The sequence below is a fragment of the Asterias amurensis genome, chromosome 8 (assembly GCF_032118995.1).
Source record: "Asterias amurensis chromosome 8, ASM3211899v1".
Lineage (NCBI taxonomy): Eukaryota > Metazoa > Echinodermata > Asteroidea > Forcipulatida > Asteriidae > Asterias > Asterias amurensis.
In genome coordinates, this window is record NC_092655.1 from 9,097,440 (window position 1) to 9,119,296 (window position 21,857).

The 21,857-nt window shown below is 39.9% G+C and overlaps 1 protein-coding gene across 1 annotated transcript in view; it reads right to left on the reverse strand.

Moving 5' to 3' along the window:
- Positions 1 to 21,857, reverse strand: part of LOC139940815 (meiotic recombination protein REC8 homolog) — a 418,728-nt gene that overhangs the window by 175,866 nt on the left and 221,005 nt on the right. The window contains exon 11 of the mRNA XM_071937199.1: positions 17,114 to 17,183. Within this exon, the coding sequence (XP_071793300.1) occupies positions 17,114 to 17,183 (70 nt within the window). The remainder of the gene's footprint in view (positions 1 to 17,113; positions 17,184 to 21,857) is intronic.

The window sequence follows — 21,857 nt, forward strand, 5'->3', positions numbered from 1 at the left end:
CACTCATACGAGATTGTGTTTTGAGAATCTACGTCTAGATTGTACAATCAGTGAAGCGCCTATGTACATGTATGCTGTAGTGAAAAGTGCTACTGAACTAACGTAACAAAACGGATGTTTTCCTACACACACAATGAATAGGGTTATTTTCATCTCAAAAAAATCGATAATGAAATCTAGTTGTGTGTTTGTATACACTGTGTGGATAATACGTGCACATTATACGTATGCGGTCTGTGCAGTAATTACAGCGTATTCGAATCTGCCAGGTGTGCAGTAATACATTGAATCAAAACGCCAGCGAGTACACATTCTTTGCTGAGCAAGAATTTAGCAGGCACCAGCAGTCACAACAATCATATGTAAACTTTATAGTGTAAAATTTCGGCTGGTTACCTATTTCTGTATGGCAATACTTTTCTGTGCTTAGCAGGCGAAATGATAGACGTGCTTACATGCTTTAATTATGGGCCCAATTTCAAAATGTTGTTAAACAGAAAAATATTGCTTAGCAAAAGTCTGTACTAGGCTTAGTAGGCAACCAGTTGCAACAATACAACCTTTACGGAACTTTGGCTGATTTAATACAAGTTTCTTTTAAGCCTGATGAGTTTATTTCATAGCTATGCAAAATAAAAGGTTTTGTAGTGTCAGACCTTTCATAAAAAAATGTTATCTAATCTGACTGGGTGGGGTGGAACGATTCCTTTGTGATGCCGCTGTGGTTTGGAGTTTCTTTATTTTATAAGCCTTCCCATAAAACAGCAGATTCCGTCAAAATAAAGACGTGATTGGTTGATTCTGTGGATCGGGCTTCTGTCATTTGTGGTTATACCGCTTGCGTGTGGAAATAATTGATGCCACAAGGCCCATGCGTTGAGGAATATTCTTACGCCGCTCGCAGTATGGTGCCTAAATAAAGAACACGTCCATACCGCGGGTATCGTTGAATTTGTTATTTACCTTGCTAGAGAACGGATTTTTTGGATTGAAAGTTCTGATAAATTATCTGCTTCCTTAAACTATGTATTTTTTGGAATTAATTTTTTTTTTTATTGCCATGCCATTCATGGAGACTGTTTTAAGTAGTTTTGTTTCTTCGACTATCTTTGACTTAGGACTGAAACAATTAAATGCGAACAATCACACATTTTTTTATTTTTTGGAAAATTACGTTTTGTGGATGTAGTGTTGTAGGCCCATATTATTTTAGTTTTTTCTTTTTTGTTTTCTCTTCATTTCGTTCTTTTTGTAAACGGTTGATTAGTGTAAGAAAAATGGTAGTGTTAGGGGTGTAATTGGTTGTCACAAGATAGTTGTTCATTTGTGTATTTACCTTTTTGGGTATTATTATGCTACAGATTGAAATATGAAGTACATTATAATATAAAGGATAAACATAAAGAGGCGTATGAGACATGTCAATCTATCCTGGATGAATACAAAGTAAACTTATTATCCGCATAAATGTGGATTATTTTGTCCCCGAGCATAGTTTTAATTCAATCGGCTCTGTTATTGTTATTGTAGTAATTTTGTTAACTCAACTGCACAAGTATTTTCCCGCTAAGCCGAATGTAATGGTAATTACCTAGTCGACTAAAATATAACGCACTGCTATACACACTTATTGTATTGTACTGAGCGCATATAATTCACGTGCTCGCGGATAATAGTCGAGTGTCTCCACATTGCCTACCAATCAGGAGGCCTTTGTCAAAGAGCAAATCAGACAAAAACATTTTCATATTAAACCTGATGAATTTGGCATCAGTGGTATTTTGGTTCCTTCCTAAAAAGGTACCTCCATGAACAAATCCATAGCCACCGTCAATAGCCGCACCGAGCTACTCGACCAAAGGCTCGCAAGAGGCTGGTATAATATCCTCCTCAACAATAATCATCGGTACTAAACAGCAGAGAAGACTAAAAAGGCTTGAATAGTCTCAGCCAATATCAGAGTTTATCCGACTGGAAAAGGAAGAAAGTAAACAGCTTTGCTTTGTTGAATTATTTGTTGCTTTGTTTCCAATAACGCTATACGATTTTAGAATCTTGGACCCTTCATTCACTTATTGATCGCGATTTATGGAGCGTCATGTCCCACGATACATAGGGTTGTTGTAGCACTAAGTAAAGCGAGTTTCGGAACATGCATGCTGTGTGCCACAAATCTATCTACTTTTTTTAACCACCGTTTTTTTTTCGGGGCGGGGGGGGGGGGGGGGGGGGGTAAGAGCGTCAGCCTCTTTTTAGATTTATCGGCAGTTCGAGGTCGCAACCCACTTTCACGGCAACTTTCACGGTTATCCCACGGCGACCTCTTTCACCAAGCAACAGGTGGCCTGTCTCCACCACTCGTACACTGACCAGAATGTAAGGAGAGGCTGGGCTAGATTGACACATGCTTTATACAGCACAGTGACTTACTTCATTCAATGCAAATTTGTTTCAGTTTTGTCCTGGCACCCAGCCTCTTCGACCCTGCGCGGCAATGAATGGACCGATCCGGAGAACCATGCTTAGTACAACACGAAAGTAACCCGACCAAAAAGGGCGGATCGAATGGCGGGTGGGCGGGCAAGGGGCAATGAGTGAACCAATCCGGAGAACCATCTGCGGAACATTGTCCAATGAGTCACCTGTCAGAAAGATTTCTAGGAAGTCTGGTAACAACATCGACCAGTGGTTGACACACGGTCGCCGCCCAAACTTCCTCCAATCAGATGACTCGTAAGTGGGAGTTTGGGTCGGGGTTTTGTAGACTTGCAACCCGACTTCTGAAACCACACAAACGTGTTGAATTACACACACACAACCGTGTTGCTTTCCACAAGGATGCCATGCCACTGGACCTTCTAATTTCAATCCAAGATGGCGCGGGTTACGCTTTTAATAGTATAGATACTACTACGCACACAATGTATATAGGGTTAATAATTTATATGAGAATAGTTACTTCAAATTTCAATAAAATATTTGAAAATGTATAGAATGGTAGTGGTTGTCCAATGATGTCCGTCCCTCACGCATAAGAATGACCCAGATCGGTGTATGTAGAACCCCAAAGTGTGAGCCAAGGATACATAGTTTGGCTGCAAACAGTTCGTATTGCCTACACATTACTGGGGGGGGGGGGGGTAGTGACGGTGAGTAAGATAAAAATCCCAGGCCCCTCGCGCCTTGCTCTTCCATCTCATGTGGAATAATTAATTTAGCGCGTGGAATCCATTAGTTTATCGCGAATGTTTATCATTAAGATCAATTGGGACTTATCGCGTTGGGGAATAAGGATGTATTGTAAATAAAAAATGATACATTCCAACATTATCACTGGATCGTAGCAAAGTCCGACAGTTCTCAAACCACAATGTTATGTCATGACCTTTTTTGACGCAATTAAACATTTACTGCTCCCGTAACTATGTGTTTTCTATTGTTGAAAACGTGATACACAAAGTTGAATTTAATCAAATAAAGTATGAAGTTAATTAATACGGAGGGTTAGACAGCAGAAACCTGAATAAATTTGACCAAAGTTCCTTAAAAAATTTCTAATTTAAGAAAAGAATATATAATTAAAACAAATGAAAACAAAACCATCAACCATAATAGTCTGTCAATCAGGTTTTCTTTTGAAATCTGTGGAACAAAAATGAAACATTACTGCACAACCAAACATGTATATTCAGTTTTAATCGGCTGACAACCCAAGATTTGGTGGTCTGATCGAGACGAAAATAATTTGAGCAAGTAAATGTATACCAGTTTCAGTATTTTATACCGAAAATGGTAATGTTTCACACTGTGTCCGTAAACCCTGGTGTCCGTCCATCACACATTTTTAAGAGCTTGCTCCACTCTCCTGAGTATATTATCGACTGGTTATTTTTGACAACTATTAGGAAACTTTGCTATGCATTGTTCATAACTACTACGATAATACAAATTTCAATAAAACCTTATGTATATTGGGTAGTGGTTGTTATTTGTATTGGTGTCCGTCGTCCATCACGCAAAAATGACCTTTAAAGTCTAATTTTCACTTAGTGAAGATGTGTTTTTTGGAATCTACAACTAGATTTTTACGTGCAGTAAAATTAAAAATGGATGTATTCACTGATATGTGCATAATAATTTATGCACACTATGGTTATTTTAATCTCAAATTAATCGATAATGAGATCTAGTTGTGTGGTGGATAATTCTGTTTTAATGCGGTCGCACTGCATGAATAATAAAATAACAGCGTAGCGTAGAGTCAGTACATGAATCTGCCAGGTGAAGTAATATAGTTACATAAAGAATTTAGAGGGCACCAGTCACAACAATGTAAACTTTGTAATGTAATTCTGGCTGGTTTGAAGCAATACTTTTATGTGCTTAGCAGGCGACTCGATAGATGTGCGTATATAGACTTTATAGGCCCAATTTAATCGCTGTTCAGCAGAAACTATTGCTTAGCAAATGTATTTAGTGGGGCACCAGTTGCATGCAATGCATACTTTAGGGTACTGGCTGGCTCGTTACAAGTTTCTGTTAACTTGCAAGATTTTGATGCTTACAGGCTTTTTGAGTTTGTTTCATACCCAGTATTTTTCGTTTTTAATAAGGAATTTGGTCTTGTCTGGGTGAACTGCTCAACGCAGAGTCCATGCCGCCTTTTATGGCTCTGCTTACCGCCAGCAAAACTCTGCGCTTGCATCACCATTCTCCGCCTTTTGTACAAGCGCTGCATTCCTGTTAACTCTATCAGATTTCGGGAAAGGGTTGTCCACTTTTGGCCCTGATTATGTAGGCAAATAATGCCTAGTAGAAATGTGGAGAATGCAAGCACACAATCAAAACATCATTGTTATAAACCTTAATTAGAGCTATGCTAAAAACCATTCCGTGAAAATACGCTATAGATGCTAGGCGAAGCACCCGTATACGCAGTTTTTGTTTTGCTTAGCTTAAGGTAAGAAACTGGGCCGGGTCATGTATCATGTGTATCCGCTGCGTTTATTTTGCGTTTATTTCAAGTCAAAGGCCGATTTAACCTACATGTATTCATATTTCTCATGAACGGCACAGAATACGTTACACACCCTAAGTTGCTTACATTTATACAGCTGATACAATAAATGTTACGTTTTCTTTAGAAACTGTTGTTGATCGGACTTTTTATAACTTATTAAATAGTGCCTTTTAGGAAACTAATCTCTGTTACCTGGTCTGGTTTCCCCGAAGTAGATCCACATGTATATTTTTACCCCTTAAAAATGTCTCTGTCTATTAATGTCCCCGATGCTAGATTTTCCTGAAGTGATTGACATTTTGAACCGCGTTCAAAAGGGGGGGGGGGGGGGTAACGAGGCTCATCATCACAGAAACACGATTCCTTTGTGATGCCGCTCTAGTTTGGAGTTTCTTTATTGTAAAGCCTTCAAATAAATCTGCCGATTCCGTCAAAATTTGAGACGTTATTTGTTAATGCTGTGGATCGGACTTCTGTCATTTTGGGGCCTACACCGCTTTCTCTATGAAATAAATGCCGCGGCAAGGTCAATAAGCTTTGGAAAGGTTCTTACGCCGCCTAGCAACAGTGTTGCCATGGTCAGAGGACGGTGCCTACAAGAGCACGGCCACTCTGCAATAGTCTCTTACCGACTGGCTTTCTATAAACCCCATTATATACCTCTCCTTCTCGGTGTTCCTGCACTGCGAACATTTTGGTGTGACGCATGCGGTTGTATTGTTAATTACCTTTGTGTTTTAACTGATCATTCTACCATAATTTTTCAAGAATATTGCAGGCTTGAACAAATTTGATGGTGGTCTTTTTTTTCTTCTTGGCAGCTTCAACTTTTTAACCCAAACTGGTTTTCGTGTAGCATAAATAATTGTTGTTATTTACCTTGCTGTTGAAGACAAAACTAAAAAATCCCCGAAATCACGTGGTTGAACTTTTTTGCCTGCCTCCTTAAAACAATGTTTTTTTTCTGTATTTAATTACTTTTCATCATTTTTGTTGTTGACATTTGTTTAATGATTTTTTTTTGTACTTATGGTAACAAGAGTTATATTTAAATTCAAATTATTTTGATGTTATAAAAGTTTTGTATTGGTTCGACTCCCTTGACTAAATTATGAGTCCAATCTTACTAAACATGAACTTAATTTGAACGGCATACGGGAAATGACATTCTACTTCAAGGCGTTTTTTATCCCGACATAAATGATCTCATGATGTTGTCATCTTACGTATACGTTTTGCTTCATCAGAGCAAGAAGATAAAACGTATCAAGGAGGCGATATCCTTCTTTCAGGCTGTCGACTTGGTAATCATAAATTATTTCTGTAAGACGACATCCTACTTTTGAAGAACTATGTTAAAGCAAGTTTATGTTTCCTTTTCTTTTTATAGCACATAATTGAAAAAACTCACAGGGCCAAGCCCCCCCACTATAAATTTATCCCGACTAAAAAAATGCACACCCTTCAGGAAGATGAGTGACAGCTCCATTGTTCAACGGTTCCTTTGAGATGCTGCTGGTAAAACATTTAAGAAGCTTTGCTTAAATATTGTGGTCTTTTGGGGATCGGACTTTCCCATTGATGGGAATTTAATTCACTGGGGACAGTGGCAAAAGAGAACACCTACACTCCCTATTAGACTGAGAGCCTGGTGACATTTCATTAACAATTCAAGCACAAAAGGTTTGAGGGTACCAAGTCATTGTCTGTTATGGGGTGGTGCTGAAACGGCAATTCTTAAGTTCCCCTGGGTCTGACTGGGGTCACGTGACCTCGTTAAAAGGTCAAAAAAATTGAGTTTAATTAACATTTTGAGCACAAGTACCGTTTTTGGATTAAAGTGTTACAATGGACCCCCTGATAATAAAAATATAACTTAAGAACACAAAACGGTCGGATAAAGGTAATTAAGAATGACATTAATTAGCACGTAATTAGCGCTTTAATTAACATTTTGAGCACAAATGTAATTTTTGCGACAATTAAGTCTTACAAGTGACCTGAAACAGTATTTGTAACTTAAGAATGAAAAAAGGTTGGATAAAGGTACTTAAGAACGATAATTAAGTATGAAATTAATGAGCATTTAATTAGCACTTTAATTAACATTTTGAGCACAAACGTAATTTTTGTGGCAATTAAGTCTTACAAGTGACCTGAAACAGTATTTGTAACTTAAGAATGAAAAAAGGTTGGATAAAGTTACTTAAGAACACTAATTAAGTATGACACTAACTAGAACGTATAACTACCACTTTAATTAACATTTTGAGCACAAGCGAAATTTTCGTGACAATTAAGTCTCACAAGTGACCTGTCACAGTATTTGTAACTTAAGAATGAAAAAAGGTTGGATAAAATTACTTAAGAACACTAATTAAGTATGTTTGACATTAATTAGAATGTTACTAGCACTTTAATTAACATTTTGAGCACAAACATTATTTTTGTAACAATTCATACTTACAAGTGACCTGGAACAGTTTTTAAGAATGAAAAAAGTTGTATTAAGTTGTTTAAGAACGATAAGCATGACGTTCATGAGTAAGTTATTAGCACTTCATTCAATATCTTGTGTGCAGAAACTCGTTTTTATGACAAATACCTCCCAATAGTGACCTGGTACAGTGTTTTGTGGCTTACAAATGAAGAATTTTAAATCACGTTACTTGATAATATTATAGTAACACAACGCTTTTTTAGCAAGTAATTAGCACGTTGTAAAAAAGTTGACAAACCTTTTTTTGTGACAAATATTGTTTTGCTTTACTTTATTTGTTTTGGGCTTAAACATGTTAAAACATGTTTAAGCCCAAAACAGTTGAGGTACATCGATAAAATAAGAAAGACAAACTAAAAATCAGATAACACATTACTCGCTATAGATTTCTACAGCAGACATTTGAGTTACAACAAAAGGGCACTATTGCAGAATGACCTATTGCAGAATGTGTAGTTTTAAATGACAAAATGGACTTTAAGACTAATGATGCAGTATCTTTTGAGAGAGAAAGGATTTTGATTATTTGTTGTTCAAGACTACTGAAGACTACATTATCACTCAAGATCAGACATTTCATCATCTGAAAAAGGACAAGCTCTTCATTGTCATCATCATTAATAGCATATTCAGGGCAGAGGTCTGCAGGAAGCTGTGGGCTAGAGAACCAGACGATTTCATATTTTCCATCCACTACCTCCCATCCTTCATCATGTGGCTGCTGCTCAATAAAAGGTTGGTCTGCTGCTGACCACATTCTAGCCATGAAAGCCGACCGTTTCAGGTGAACCAGTTCTGCCCTACAAGATGGGAGGCTGCTTGCATTAATTCCCCTGAGTTCCTGTAATGTTTTTATCAATGTTGCTGATAGTTCAAAAGCCTTGTTGAATGACTTCCACATTGCTGACATGATACTACTCTCTGAAGGAAGTAGTACTGCATCAGTTCTGGTTCATCGAAATAAGGAAAAGCCTTCTTAAAAACTTGGATTTTCTCTACAAGTGTTAATGGCTTTCCTTTCCCAGCATTCACATGATGAGGTATAATCGCAGCCTGTAAATGAATTTAAACCTGGCAAAGCAGTGCTCCTAGCGCCCAATCTTGTTGGCAATTGATGTGATCTTGATGCATCTGTTAGACTTACCAGTGCCAACATCCATTCACGCTGTTGTTGCATGACAATGATGAAGCAATCACAGCAATGTCAGTATTGGACGCCCTAACAACGGTGTTGCCACTCACCCTCCACTGTCGGATATTGCCTTATTATTAAGGAGACAAAATCTTGTTTCCCCATCTTGGTGATTTGTTGTAATTGCATCAATCCTCGACGACTATACCACCCTGCTCATGAAACCGATGGCAGGTACGGTCTTGACAAACAAACACGTCTTGTTCATCAATTATGGAACAGAACTAAGGTTTTTCCCATTGATTGGTGAGATGCAGATCGGATTTATGCCAGGTAGAGGAACTACTGACACCATTTGCATCGTACGACAACTGCAGGACACATTTCTGGCCAAGAAGAAGTTCCACCATGGGCTTGTGGATCTGAGAAGGCATTTGACTGGGTGCCATTGGAGCTTGTTCAATTGGCCAATTGAGGAAGCGGGTGTGGAGGAATTGCTGTTGAGAGCAGTGATGATGTTGTATACTGGTGTGGTGCTTGTACGGTGGCGAGGACCACGGTGCGAGGACAGGCGTAAGGGAAAGTAGGAGCTTTGAGGTGAAAGTTGGTGTACACCAGGCCTCGTACACCAGCCCCCTGCTGTTGCTGACGTGATGGATGTGGTTGCCCGGGAAACTGATGTATGCAGACGACCTGGTTCTTATAGCAGAGACAAGAGAGCAGTTACATGCATATATGGCAGCATGGAGAGCTTGTCTACGGGAAACTAAGGGTCTGAAGATCATTGATGGGAAGACCAATGCCAATGAGGAGAGATCTTGTACATGGTCGTGTGGTTTGTGTGGGAAGGGTGTAGCTACCAACTCAATCTAGTGTACAATGTGTAGGACGTGGGTTCACTGGCGATGTAGTGGTGTGGAAGGTAGTCTTCAGGCTTCCAGTGTCACCTTTTCCTTCAAGAGATGTTGATGGTTCTGCATGTTGTAGGTTGGAAGGAGAGATAAGAGGGTCTGGAAGTCTGCGGCGACATATAAGAGATGGTGGAGTCGTTCTGCTACCTGGTTGACATGCTGGGTGCTGAGGGGGTTATGATTCAGCAGTGACATCACGCAGGAGGAGTGGATGGAAGAAGGTCAGGGAGCTGACCCCATTTTTGACATCCAAGGCGCCCCGAAGATGGAGAGCCATGTATACACCGCCTGTGTCCGAAGCTGCATGGTTTCCGCTGCGAGACATGGTCCACATGGGTGGGGCACATCCAGCAGATTGAACGAGCAGAGATGAAAATGATCAGGTGGATGTGTGGGCTGAGGAGGAGAGTCGGAAGTGGAGGGGATCGGCACCGTATTGAGGAGGCACAAGCTGAGACGGTTTGGTCATTTGGAGAGAAAGGAGGATGCCATCTGGGTCAAACCATCGTAGTTGTGAATGGGCCCACACCCGTTGGCCGACCGCCCAAGAAGTGGCAGAGGTCAGTGTCAACATGCAATTGCTTGGAGGAGATGCAAGGGACGCCACTGACAGGGCCAAGTGGTGAGAATCATAGGGAGAAAGCAGGCCAACCCCAAACCGTCTGGACGACGGCCTTAAAACCGACATACTTTTTTTTTTTTTTTTTTGGGGGGGGGGGGGGCCCTAGCTTGCTCTGGACTTGTGGTGTTGTACATTGTGTCTTGAGCTCCCCTAGGTCCCCTCTCAAGATTCTTGACTGATAAGGTGTATCGTAGGTGTCAAATACGATGTCAATTTGTCTGCGGCACAATGAGGTAAACATCTTGTGTTGGATGAGTTGCCATCAATAACGCGAGCATCATCAGTGTATCAAGTTATTTTTGTTTGTCTTGCATGGTGCCGTCATGACGTGTCAATGTGACAGACAGCTAGTGTAACACATTAAATGTAACAAAATGTAAAAAGACATTAAATGTTAAAAACAAATTCATACTGTGACTGGTCACTTTTAAAAATATTTGTCACAAAAAAGGTTTATCAACTTTTTTTACAGCGTGCTAATTACTTGCTAAAAAAGCATTGTGTTATTCAACATTATCAAGTAACGTGATTTGAGATTCTTCATTTGTAAGCCACAAAACACTGTACCAGGTCACTATTATGAGGTATTTGTCATAAAAACGAGTTTCTGCACGCAAGATATTGAATGAAGTGCTAATAACTTACTCATGAATGTCATGCTTATCGTTCTTAAGCAACTTTAAGACAACTTTTTCATTCTTTAAAAACTGTTCCAGGTCACTTGTAAGTATGAATTGTGACAAAAATAATGTTTGTGCTCAAAATGTTAATTAAAGTGCTAGTAACGTTCTAATTAATGTAATACATACTTAATTAGTGTTCTTAAGTAACTTTATCCAACCTTTTTTCATTCTTAAGTTACAAATACTGTTTCAGGTCACTTGTGAGACTTAATTGTCACAAAAATTTCGCTTGTGCTCAAAATGTTAATTAAAGTGGTAGTTATACGTTCTAATTAGTGTCATACTTAATTAGTGTTCTTAAGTAACTTTATCCAACCTTTTTTCATTCTTAAGTTACAAATACTGTTTCAGGTCACTTGTAAGACTAAATTGCCACAAAAATTACGTTTGTGCTCAAAATGTTAATTAAAGTGCCAATTAAATGCTCATTAATTTCATACTTAATTATCGTTCTTAAGTACCTCTATCCAACCTTTTTTCATTCTAAAGTTACAAATACTGTTTCAGGTCACTTGTAAGACTTAATTGTCACAAAAATTACGTTTGTGCTCAAAATGTTAATTAAAGCGCTAATTACGTGCTAATTAATGTCATTCTTAATTACCTTTATCCGACCGTTTTGTGTTCTTAAGTTATATTTTTATTATCAGGGGGTCCATTGTAACACTTTAATCCAAAAACGGTACTTGTGCTCAAAATGTTAATTAAACTCAATTTTTTTGACCTTTTAACGAGGTCACGTGACCTCAGTCAGACCCAGGGGAACTTAAGAATTGCCATTTCAGCACCACCCCATAACAGACAATGACTTGGTACCCTCAAACCTTTTGTGCTTGAATTGTTAATGAAATGTCACCAGGCTCTCAGTCTATATGTGATGCCGCTAGCTTTTCATACTTGTTTCTGAAACTAGCTCGTCCAATAAAACCGGCTGTCTCCTTCCAAATAAAGACGTAGTCGGTTGCCTATTGGGTTAGTTTTAGACCAGCACCGGAAGGAGGGGCGTTTATACAAAAAGTGACTGTATAGAACTTTCGTGTATTGGTTCATTTGGAATGGGCCGTCTATAAGCAACAATTCCTTTGTGATGCCGCTAGAGTTTCAAACTTCTTTTCAGTAAATAGTTCTTCAAATCAAACCGGCTTTTTCCTTCCAAATAAAGCTGTAATAGGCTGTAAACTGTGGTTGCTTTCAGCTGGGAACAACAATGAATCACATCTCAAGCATGCATGCAACCATGCAAGGAGAATGGTCCACCATTTTTCGCGTGAAGATTGTCGCGTGGAGATTGTCGCGACTAATTTGACAACGGCTGTTTACGCATTTTGTTGTCTGGCGCGATAAAACCCACGCGAAAGGCGGCGCAACAGTTTATCCCGCTAAATTTATCGCCTGGCCTCTACTTATTTTCAATTGGTACTGTACATGTTCATGTACAATGCACTCCCCTCCTATACATACATGTACAGCATGCTGAGTCCAAGGTCCAAACAATCAGTACGTTGTGATTGGCTGCCGGTATATCCATATTCATAAAAACTTGCCCCATCCACAACACACAGTACTATTGTGCAGTACACATACACAGTCGGCAAACTGCATGCAATATTATGTGGAACCGAGTCCCAAACTTCTGGAACCGCCCAAGCTTAATATACATACAAAGGCATATTTGAACTAAGCTTTTTAGGCCATGTAGAAAACATGTCTGTATTGAAAAGTTCCTTTGTGTTTTCCAAAAGTCAACCTGGAAGATTATCTAGACATACTGGAAACAACCTATGTGTATACATGGAGCAATAATATGAGCAGATTATCACAGACCCTATAATCAAGTGAGCATATTAATTTTAGTTTTTACCCATACACTGATGTGTGTTAGCACTGTATACCCAGTACTTCCCCGAGTCCTGTGAAAAAATATCACAGGCATAGGATTCGAACTGCCTCTTAGCTATCGGGCAACCTCTGTAGTTTTAACACCTCTGTAGTCTAGTTGGTAAGACACTGGTCTAGAATTGCAAGGGTCGTGGTTTCGAATCCCACCCGAGTGACATGCCTGTGATATTTTTTCACAGGACTCAGGAAAGCAGCGAGTATACAGTGCTAACACACATCGGTGTATGGGTAAAAACCAGAATTAACATTCTTTATCCCCGATGCAAATTTAACATCTCTTATATCGTTGCGGTACCTGCTGCCAAAACATAGGATTCAAACTGCCTCTAGCTACTGGGCAACCAGGGTAGTCCAGTTAGTAAGACACTGCTCTAGAATTGCAAGGGTCGTGGTTTCGAATCCCACCCGAGTAACATGCCTGTGATATTTTTTTCACAGGACTCGGGAAGTACTGAGTATACAGAACTAACACACATCGGTGTATGGGTAAAAACCAGAATTAACATTCTTTATCCCCGATGCAAATTTAACATCTCAAGTGAGCATACAAAAGCAAATGAACACACTGCCGAGGGTGTGGAAACCATGTGTTCATGTTTTGCATTCTTCCTCCCTTACTTGATGTGGTATCATATCAAGTAAACAAATGAAATGCGAGGACTAGTTTATATTATGAGACCTAAGTTTAAATGGCTATTATCACCACAACACTTTTAAACTATTATGTACCTAAATAACAATGTTCAGATGCTTCTGTGAAGTATTCCAAGCTAAATACTATTAGTACCTACCGCTTTCAATGTCTGAACAGAAGAAACTGTGGCTGTAGTTATGGCTGGCTGACTGATAGGGTTTTCGCCGAGGATGTCAGTCTCCATGGGAAAATTCTGTATGTAATATTGGAAGAGATATAAATTAGGCCTATGTACCCAAAACCTAGGGGTTTGTTCGTCCTAAATTTTGAGGGAAATTGTGAATTTAAAGAGATATATGAAATACACGAAGTAAAAAAAAGTAACTTATTTGCCGCAGTTGAATATATCTCCCCTAAACAAAAGGCAATTTTGGAAGTGTTTATTGCAACAGACCAGTAAACTATTTCATTACCTCTTTCCATGTGCTTGAGCTTCCTATCTCATAGATTTGACAACTTGTTTACTGGTGGGTTCCTGGTCACCGTACTTGGCATCATATTCAGCCAAAGCTTCTCGCAAAACCTGAACAAAAGATAAAAACAAACATTATTGTATTTAACCTCTTCAGTGAAAAATATCCCAAGTGCAAGTTGATGTGTGTAATTATTCGCATTGTATTGTGTACATGTAGAATCAGGTAAAATTTCTCTTGCCATAATTACAAGTACATTTGTTGTTCAAGGCTTTCCCGAAAGATATGAGGGGGTGACCACAACAATACACAATATATAACTGGGGGGGGGGGTCAAGAAGAAAAAAATGTACTGACTAAGAGATTACACATCTGCCTACTACTTTCAGCCACATGACAATTTCCAGAACACCCCCACCCCCCATTTGTCCCACGTAAAAAAACCTAGAACAAATAAAATAAAAAAGTGTGTTTTTATTCATTGTCACTTGCCCCCCCTCCCCATACAAGCAAAGTCATCCCTCCCTCAACACCCAGCCCCACCCCCCCTGTGTGACCTCTGAAGGCTGTGTGACCCAACCAGAAAGGCAATGTGTAAATTACAAGGTAAAGGCTGTAGCCTCCATGCTTGATAGGCATACAGTGTAGGCCTACGTACAAGGAAATACCAAGATGGGAGACTTGTAAAATTATGTGAAAAGTTGTAAAAGGAGTTGTTTTTTATGCTTGTATGGGGGCAGTCAAAAACAAAATCTCTTGTGAAGAGATTAAGTTTTTCAATCAAAAGAAATGGTTGATTGAAGTCTTAGAACCAAGTTTATTTATTAGTCATCGCTTGATGAATAGAAATAAATAGATGCTTACCCGGCACTTTTCGAATGCCATGCTATTGCTAGTAATCGTTTTGATCGCTTGGTTTTCTCCTGTGCCCCAGCAGGCTGACTCCGCTGGTGAATGTGATATGATGGCACCGTCTGGCGCTTTAATGGTTGGAATAGACCTTGTCTTCAGCCTGAAGTAACTCTTTAATCCCAAGGTGCTCTTTAGTTCGGCAGTCGTCCGCAAAATCGGCACTGCATTTTTGTCACCGTCAAATCTTTTGTTGTGTTGGTCACGAAACGCACCCGTTCCCTTCTATGGACAGTACAGGGTCTCTCGGAAATTGAAAGAAACTCACTTCCGTATTCTCAACTGCATTTCGAGTACATCCACCAACAAGATCTCGGTATTGTCTTAACTTGGTGAACGTCTCCGAATATTCATGGAATAATCAAGTCATCATAATCAAGTCATCGTTTGATGATGTTACGATTGTAAACAAACGACGTGTCGTGTTGCGACACTCGCTTACTCGGTTTCCCCTCCACTCAATTACGTCACACAATATGCTGCAGCGCGATGGGTCGCGCGCTGGTTCACACACATATTCTATAGCATAATGCAAGCGCTGCAGCTTTGGTTACACGAATGTCAACTGAGGGAACCATGGAAGGGTGCGAGTTTTCAAAAACCCTAAAGTGGACTAGTTTTTTCGGGCTAAAATTACGAAAAAAACATGAGCGTAAAACAATCACAGATACAAAGTCAGAATACTTAATAACATTATGTAAGAGATTCAGGATGCCGTTTTATTTTCCAGTTGCCGTTACAGTACATGTATATCTTAAAACATAATGAATAATATTCACTGCCGACATATTACCTTAGCTTATCAACCTGTCATTTAACTGCAAATCTGTTTTAAAATGTTGTACATTAATTTAAAGAAGATGGACAATCCCTGAAAATGTCCCTGCGTGTGCAGCGCTCCTTCTGTTTTGTGGGCACTCGATAGTTTCGCAGGTCCCCGCTCGTTTGTCTCATACAGCTGCTTCCAAACTGAATGTGGGATCCCTCGTCTCGAGAGGCGCCCTTGTTTGATTTACAAACCAGCGAGCTTCCCTCGCGTGTTGCAAGTACGAGTACACGTTGCCCGTCTCGCATGTATCGGTCCATTCGTGCCTCAATGGCAACATGAGGGCTGTACTGCAGAATATTGCCCGGGCTGCCTGGGTGCTATTCTACTTGTCACCCGCATTAACCATGGGTGTGATTACTCCTGCGCGTGCTTGGTAATTAGCAAAAATAGCACCCGGCACGCGATGATGAATGGACCAGTAAGAACTTGACTCTCGGTCATGAATATGTACGAGGTATAGTAAGATCAATTGCAAATGCAAAAGTAGCAAAACCTTTGATACTTGTAATATGTTTGCATACAGTGTTCCCTACTCATCTTGCTCCTACATGTTACACCTTTAGAATTAGTTGTTGCTGGTATACATGCAAAATATTGGTTAAGGGCCTGACGTTTTGACCCTAGCAGAGTCTTTCTCGAAGACTAATTAAACGACATTACAAAATCATGAACAGGTAACTAAAGCCGCGTTTGCATTGGACTTTCAAGTCTGGTAACTTACCGGCCCGCGGTAAGTTAACAGCTGTACGCACTTGGATTTATTTGTGTTTGGTAATAAACACAGCTAAACCATGCTTTTAACCTGAAATTACTCGCGGTGGTTCGAACATCAGCAGACTTTTTCGATAAAAGTCACATGACAATATTGTTAAGTTACCAGACTAGTGAGTTTGCATTCTTCCTATCCCTGTAAGTTAACATTGTTAAAGGAACACATTGCCTTAGATCGGACGAGTTGGTCTATGAAAAAGCTTTTGTAACCGTTTGTTATAAAATGCATATGGTTGGAAAGATGTTTTCAAAGTAGAATATAATGATCCACACAAATTTGCCTCAAAAATGCAAAGTTTTCCACTTACCTTGCGAACTACATAACACGGTCGGCCATTTATGGGAGTCAAAAGTTTGACTCTCATAAATAGCCGACTGTGTTAGTCGATGAGGTAAAAGAAAAACCGTGCAATTTCGAGGCATGTTTGTGTAGATCATTGTATTCTACTTTTACAACATCTTTCTACCCATATGCATTTTATAACAAACTATTACAAACGCTTTTCGACCAACTCGACCGATCCAAGGCAACGTGTTCCTTTAAGTTACCACAGCTCGAATCAGCCTGTTAAGTTAACAGCGCCATGGTGACAACTTACTGGTAAGTTACCGGCTGTTTGCACTTAATATCGGTAAGTTAACAATTTGCATTTAAAACCAATGCGAATACTGCTTGAAGTGAAACATAAGCAGTTAAGTGGAAAAAAATGAAAGGAAAAGTTCAACTTACTTTCTCTTCCAGGCAACGCCAGTAAATCTTTAGCAGCCATCACTACAGTCATTGATGGAACATGTAGGACCTTTAAATATTAAAAACATACAATGCATAATACTATAACAAAGGGAAGGTATATGTACACGTTTGGTAATTACTCAAAACAAATATTAACTTAAAAACCGACTTAGTAACGCGGATTGGAGAGCTGTTGTTAGTATTAAACATTGTGGAAAATAACTCCCTCTGAAGTAACGTAGTTTGTGAGAAACCGGGTAATGTCTAACTAAAATATTAAAAGACTTCTAGCTAGAAGTCTTTTTTTCCTATCAAAGCACACAAATTCGTCCAACAAGGGTGTTTTTTCTTTCATCATTTTCTCGCAACTTCGATGACCAACTGAGCCCAAATTTTCACAGGCTTGTTATTTTATGCTCATAATGGGATACACCAAGTGAGAAAACTGGTCTTTGACAATTACCAAACCTGTGCAGTGCCTTTAACTCATATTTCACATGCTTCTGATTTTAGACAAAATGGAATATCTGAAGAAAAGTTGGCAAGACAAAGGTGGTGTCAATCAATAATTATTTATTTTGGTGCTAAGAATGTTTGCCAGTTTACCTTCCTCCACATGACAGTGCCATCCGGTGACATACTCAAAAATACATAACTTGGCAATTATTTCTCTTAAACTGAGCAAACTGCAGTCTTTTACAGATTTGTTTTAACCAAAAGTAACATTATAAACATTATTTAAATGGGCTTTATCTTTAGGAACCAGAAAAAAATAAAATAAATAAATAAATAATAACAATTATTATAAAAAACAGTTTTCCAGCGTCTCAAAGAACTTCTAACATTATTTTTATTACCCCCTGGTTGAGGGAGTGTGTTCCGTGCCAGAGTAGGTACTAGGGGCACCTGTGGTGTGGCTGAGTGTGAATCTGGGGGGCTTTTAATTGCTCACGTCAACAGTTCCCCTGGTAGAGACCCCCGTGACTGGGCAGTAGAGGTCGTAGCTGGTAGTATAACTTTGACAAATCATCGAGAAAGAGTACCAGTTGAGGTTGGTTGAACGGTCAAAGCGTTGTGATGAAGAGTTGTGTAGTTTTCCCATGTAGCTCCTTGGTGTGTAAAATTCAAGTATGCTATAACAGGGCACCAAAGTTTATCTTCTTAGACTTTGGAGAAAGAAGTCAAGCTCAGGACAAATATTTCTGGAGGGGAAAAACCTCAGTGATTGGTTCTTGGTTAGGAAGTTAATACATGCAGCAAGACAAACACCTTCATGTTCCCACAAAAGAGACCAGGTTCTGTTGAAGGAGCATGGAAATCACTTCTGTGGTGAACTGTGGAGACTGCTAATGGAAGACTGTCTTGACAAGAGGTCGAGTAGAGGAAAAGAAGACCAAGCCGATTCAGAAGGAGGCTTTGTCAAACTGCGAAGGACAGTGCCGAGGTCCCAAGAAGGAGCGTGTATCTTAATAGGTGGTTCCTCTAAGAACAAGCCTTTAATTAGTTGAGGTAAAGCAGTGATATTGAAGTGAGAGTCATCGTCGAACCTGTGATGTACTGCTGTGAAGGTTGATCTGTAGTCTTGAATAGTGCTTATCTGGAGGCCGGAATTAAAGGGGGAGAGTAGAAAATCTCCTTAGTTACAGATGCAGAAGAGGGAACAAATTACTCCTTGGTACACCAATTGTCAAACCTTGTTCTGCAGGAGGATCGTCTATATTTTGCTGCAAGGGAAGCAGCATCAGAAGCAAGGCCAGCCGTTTGGAGGGAAGACTTGAATAGCATCCAAACACAAGGATGAAGACAGGTGTACATGTAGAAGGTTGAATACGGCCTGAGTGCGATGATATGGTCGCTAGGTGAAGTAAAGGGAGATCGAATGAGAAGATCAAGGGTGTCTAGGCTGAAGATCAGTTAGGCCACCAGACGATGAAGGGACCATTTCGTAGGGGTTGTTCTCCCTAGCGAAAAGGGCATCTGTGAAGTTGATCTTCTTCCCTGAGAGGAGGCTCGCCTGTAGAGAGAATTGACGGGAGAGGCACCAAGTGAGTAGGCTCCAGGTTAGCATAGGGAAGAAAAATGAGTCCCTCCCCGACGTATTATGTACATGTAGGACACAAGGTGAATTTGACTGACTTCACGAGGACTAAGGGAGCATGGAAAACTGTCAGGGGAACGGCCGCGTCCTGACGCGTTCCTGCGCGTGACAACACAAACAAAAGAAAACCTACCAAGTGGTACGCGTTCTCCCCCAACCACCCAGTCTTGAGGGAGACTCACTGGAACAATGGTGTTGGCCCAGAACCAATGTGTAGTAATAATTGGCTTACTGGGTAGATAAACCCAAGTTGTTTCGGTGCAATAAGTCTCCTCTTGTTTCAATTGAAGCAAATATTTTTGGTCAAGTAAACATAAATTGTGTTTACTACATGGTTCTTTCATTTATACTTTGCTATTTTTGAAAATGATTTTTATGCAAATCGTCATGACCGTTTTATTAACTTTTTAATTACTATTATTTGTATAACCCAAGACATTTTTCTCTTTTTTGAATACACCAGTTGATCGTCCCCGCCCGCTGCCTACCGCCCGCATCCTTTTTCAAGGCCACAATCCCTTATTTATTTTTTTCCATCGATTTTTCGTAAAAAAGATAAACATTTAAATTCAACATGTATTTCAAAACATCCTTAAACAAGACTGGCTTTGGGGCCATCCCGAATCTTAATGGATGGTCATGTTTTGTTCGTTTCATTAAATAAAGTTTGAAATATAACATAACCGCAGATATATAAAAAAATATTGGAAAATACAACAGAAAAAAACAAAATCAGGAAGAAAAACATCTCAGAATAAACAGTAAAATCATACTCTTTTTTGTTCAACCAGAGTATCAGAAATGTTTAAAGTTTGAACAATGAAGCCACCACATTCTGTAGTTTTTCTTAAACACGCTAAACATTTCCAAGGAACTGCTCCAAAGTCACCACGTCGTTTACATGCCCACCAGCGACGACATGTTGTATGGTTCTAGCTCGGGCACCACGCACCAATGCTGGTTACTATTGCAATTTTCGGGAAACACCATATTCTCCCAAGCATGTGCAGACACATCGAGTCTTTAATCTCAAGGCGTTTGTAACTAAGGGAATCAATATGTGGTGAAGATGTTTTCAACTAGTGGTTTAATCCCAACGAGTTTGATTCCCATTCATAAATACCTTTTCGGTCAAAAAACATCAACACTTATGGTCAAAAAGTAAAATAAATGCAAAAACTAAAATTGTTCATTGATTTCTTTCAACACAACACCCCTCCAGCTATGAAATGGTAAAGCCCTCTGCCGCCCTCGGGTAAACAACTCCTTATAAGGGAATGCTGTGCGCGTATCGCATGATGTGACACAACTGTTTCAGCAGTTGCTCTCGACCAATAGGAATGAAGAAACTGTCTTAAAAGCACAGGTGCAAGTTTGCGTGTCACGTCCATGTTTCAACACTTTTTACTGGTCATAAACAAAGGTTTATACACACCCACGTGACCCGCTCTCCACCAACATGACCAATAGGAATAGCGAAACAGTCTGAGGTATTTATGAATAATTTTTTAAGCTGTCGCGTGTTTACCAACAGAGGGGGTTACTCCCCCACTTACGAATTATTGAGGAAAGCCATCTAGCGTTCAATGTTTCTGGCATTACAGTTTGTTGCCACAAAGTAAAAAGACTACAGGTCTGTAAATTGAAAACACTCTATGTGTGTGTGTTGCTGGATAGTGCGTTTACTGTGTAATTGTGTGCGTTGTGTTTTTATATGATGCGACCCAGTCAGAATTTCGTGGTATCTTTATGAACCATGTAGATATAAAATAACTTAGCGATCTTTTCAAATTTAAGAATTGTTAACAGTTAAACTTTTTATATGGCAGTAGCATATTGACTTCAGCAAGCTAGGGGGTTGGTCGCACATGGACATACTTATTATCTCAAACCCATCGTCTGGTGTATACCTGAGCTAGACAGCAGACACTAATCCTTCACCCCTTTGTGGCTTACTTATGAGCTGTTTTGTCCATACAATTTGAACAACAAAAGGCACCAACAATAGAGTTCCATAATGTCAGGGACCTTAAAAATCACTGGAGCGCTTAACCCATCCTAGGACTGCCGCGTGACACTTTTGGAACGACCACATTCTGGAACATGTCTGCCCGTGGGCGGCCGCGTTCTTTGATTATCCATGGTCCCTAAGTGATTCTTCACCCTGCTTGTAGTTGGTCGGAGGGCCTTTTGAACAGCCAGGAGTTCCAGCAGAGAGAAAAGATGATACTGAACGGAAAAAGATTAACAACCTGCAAATCCGAAGCATCTAAGACCAAGATCACTGAAGGAAAGGGCGTGGAAAACTGTTCCGCAGGAAAGTTTCCTAAGATAATGGAGTCCACTTGAAACCATACTTGAAAAGGGGATCCCTTCTCGGGCAGTAGTGTTAAAAACAGGTGCAGTTGAAGAGGTCGTAAGTACATTCTGCCTCACGGCAAAGATCTGAAAGATGTGCCATGAAACCCTGGGGACAAAGCCAAACTCGAGCTGGTAGTGATGCTAAACAGAGAGAGAGTTGAAAGCTTTCCTCCCAAACTCTGGGACGCTTCAGTGAAGTCTCCTCTGTCCTAGTCAAGTTGAGGGAGGCACCGAGGAGCATCGCATTCTGAGAAGGGGCTAAGGAAGACTAGCCTTGGAAGA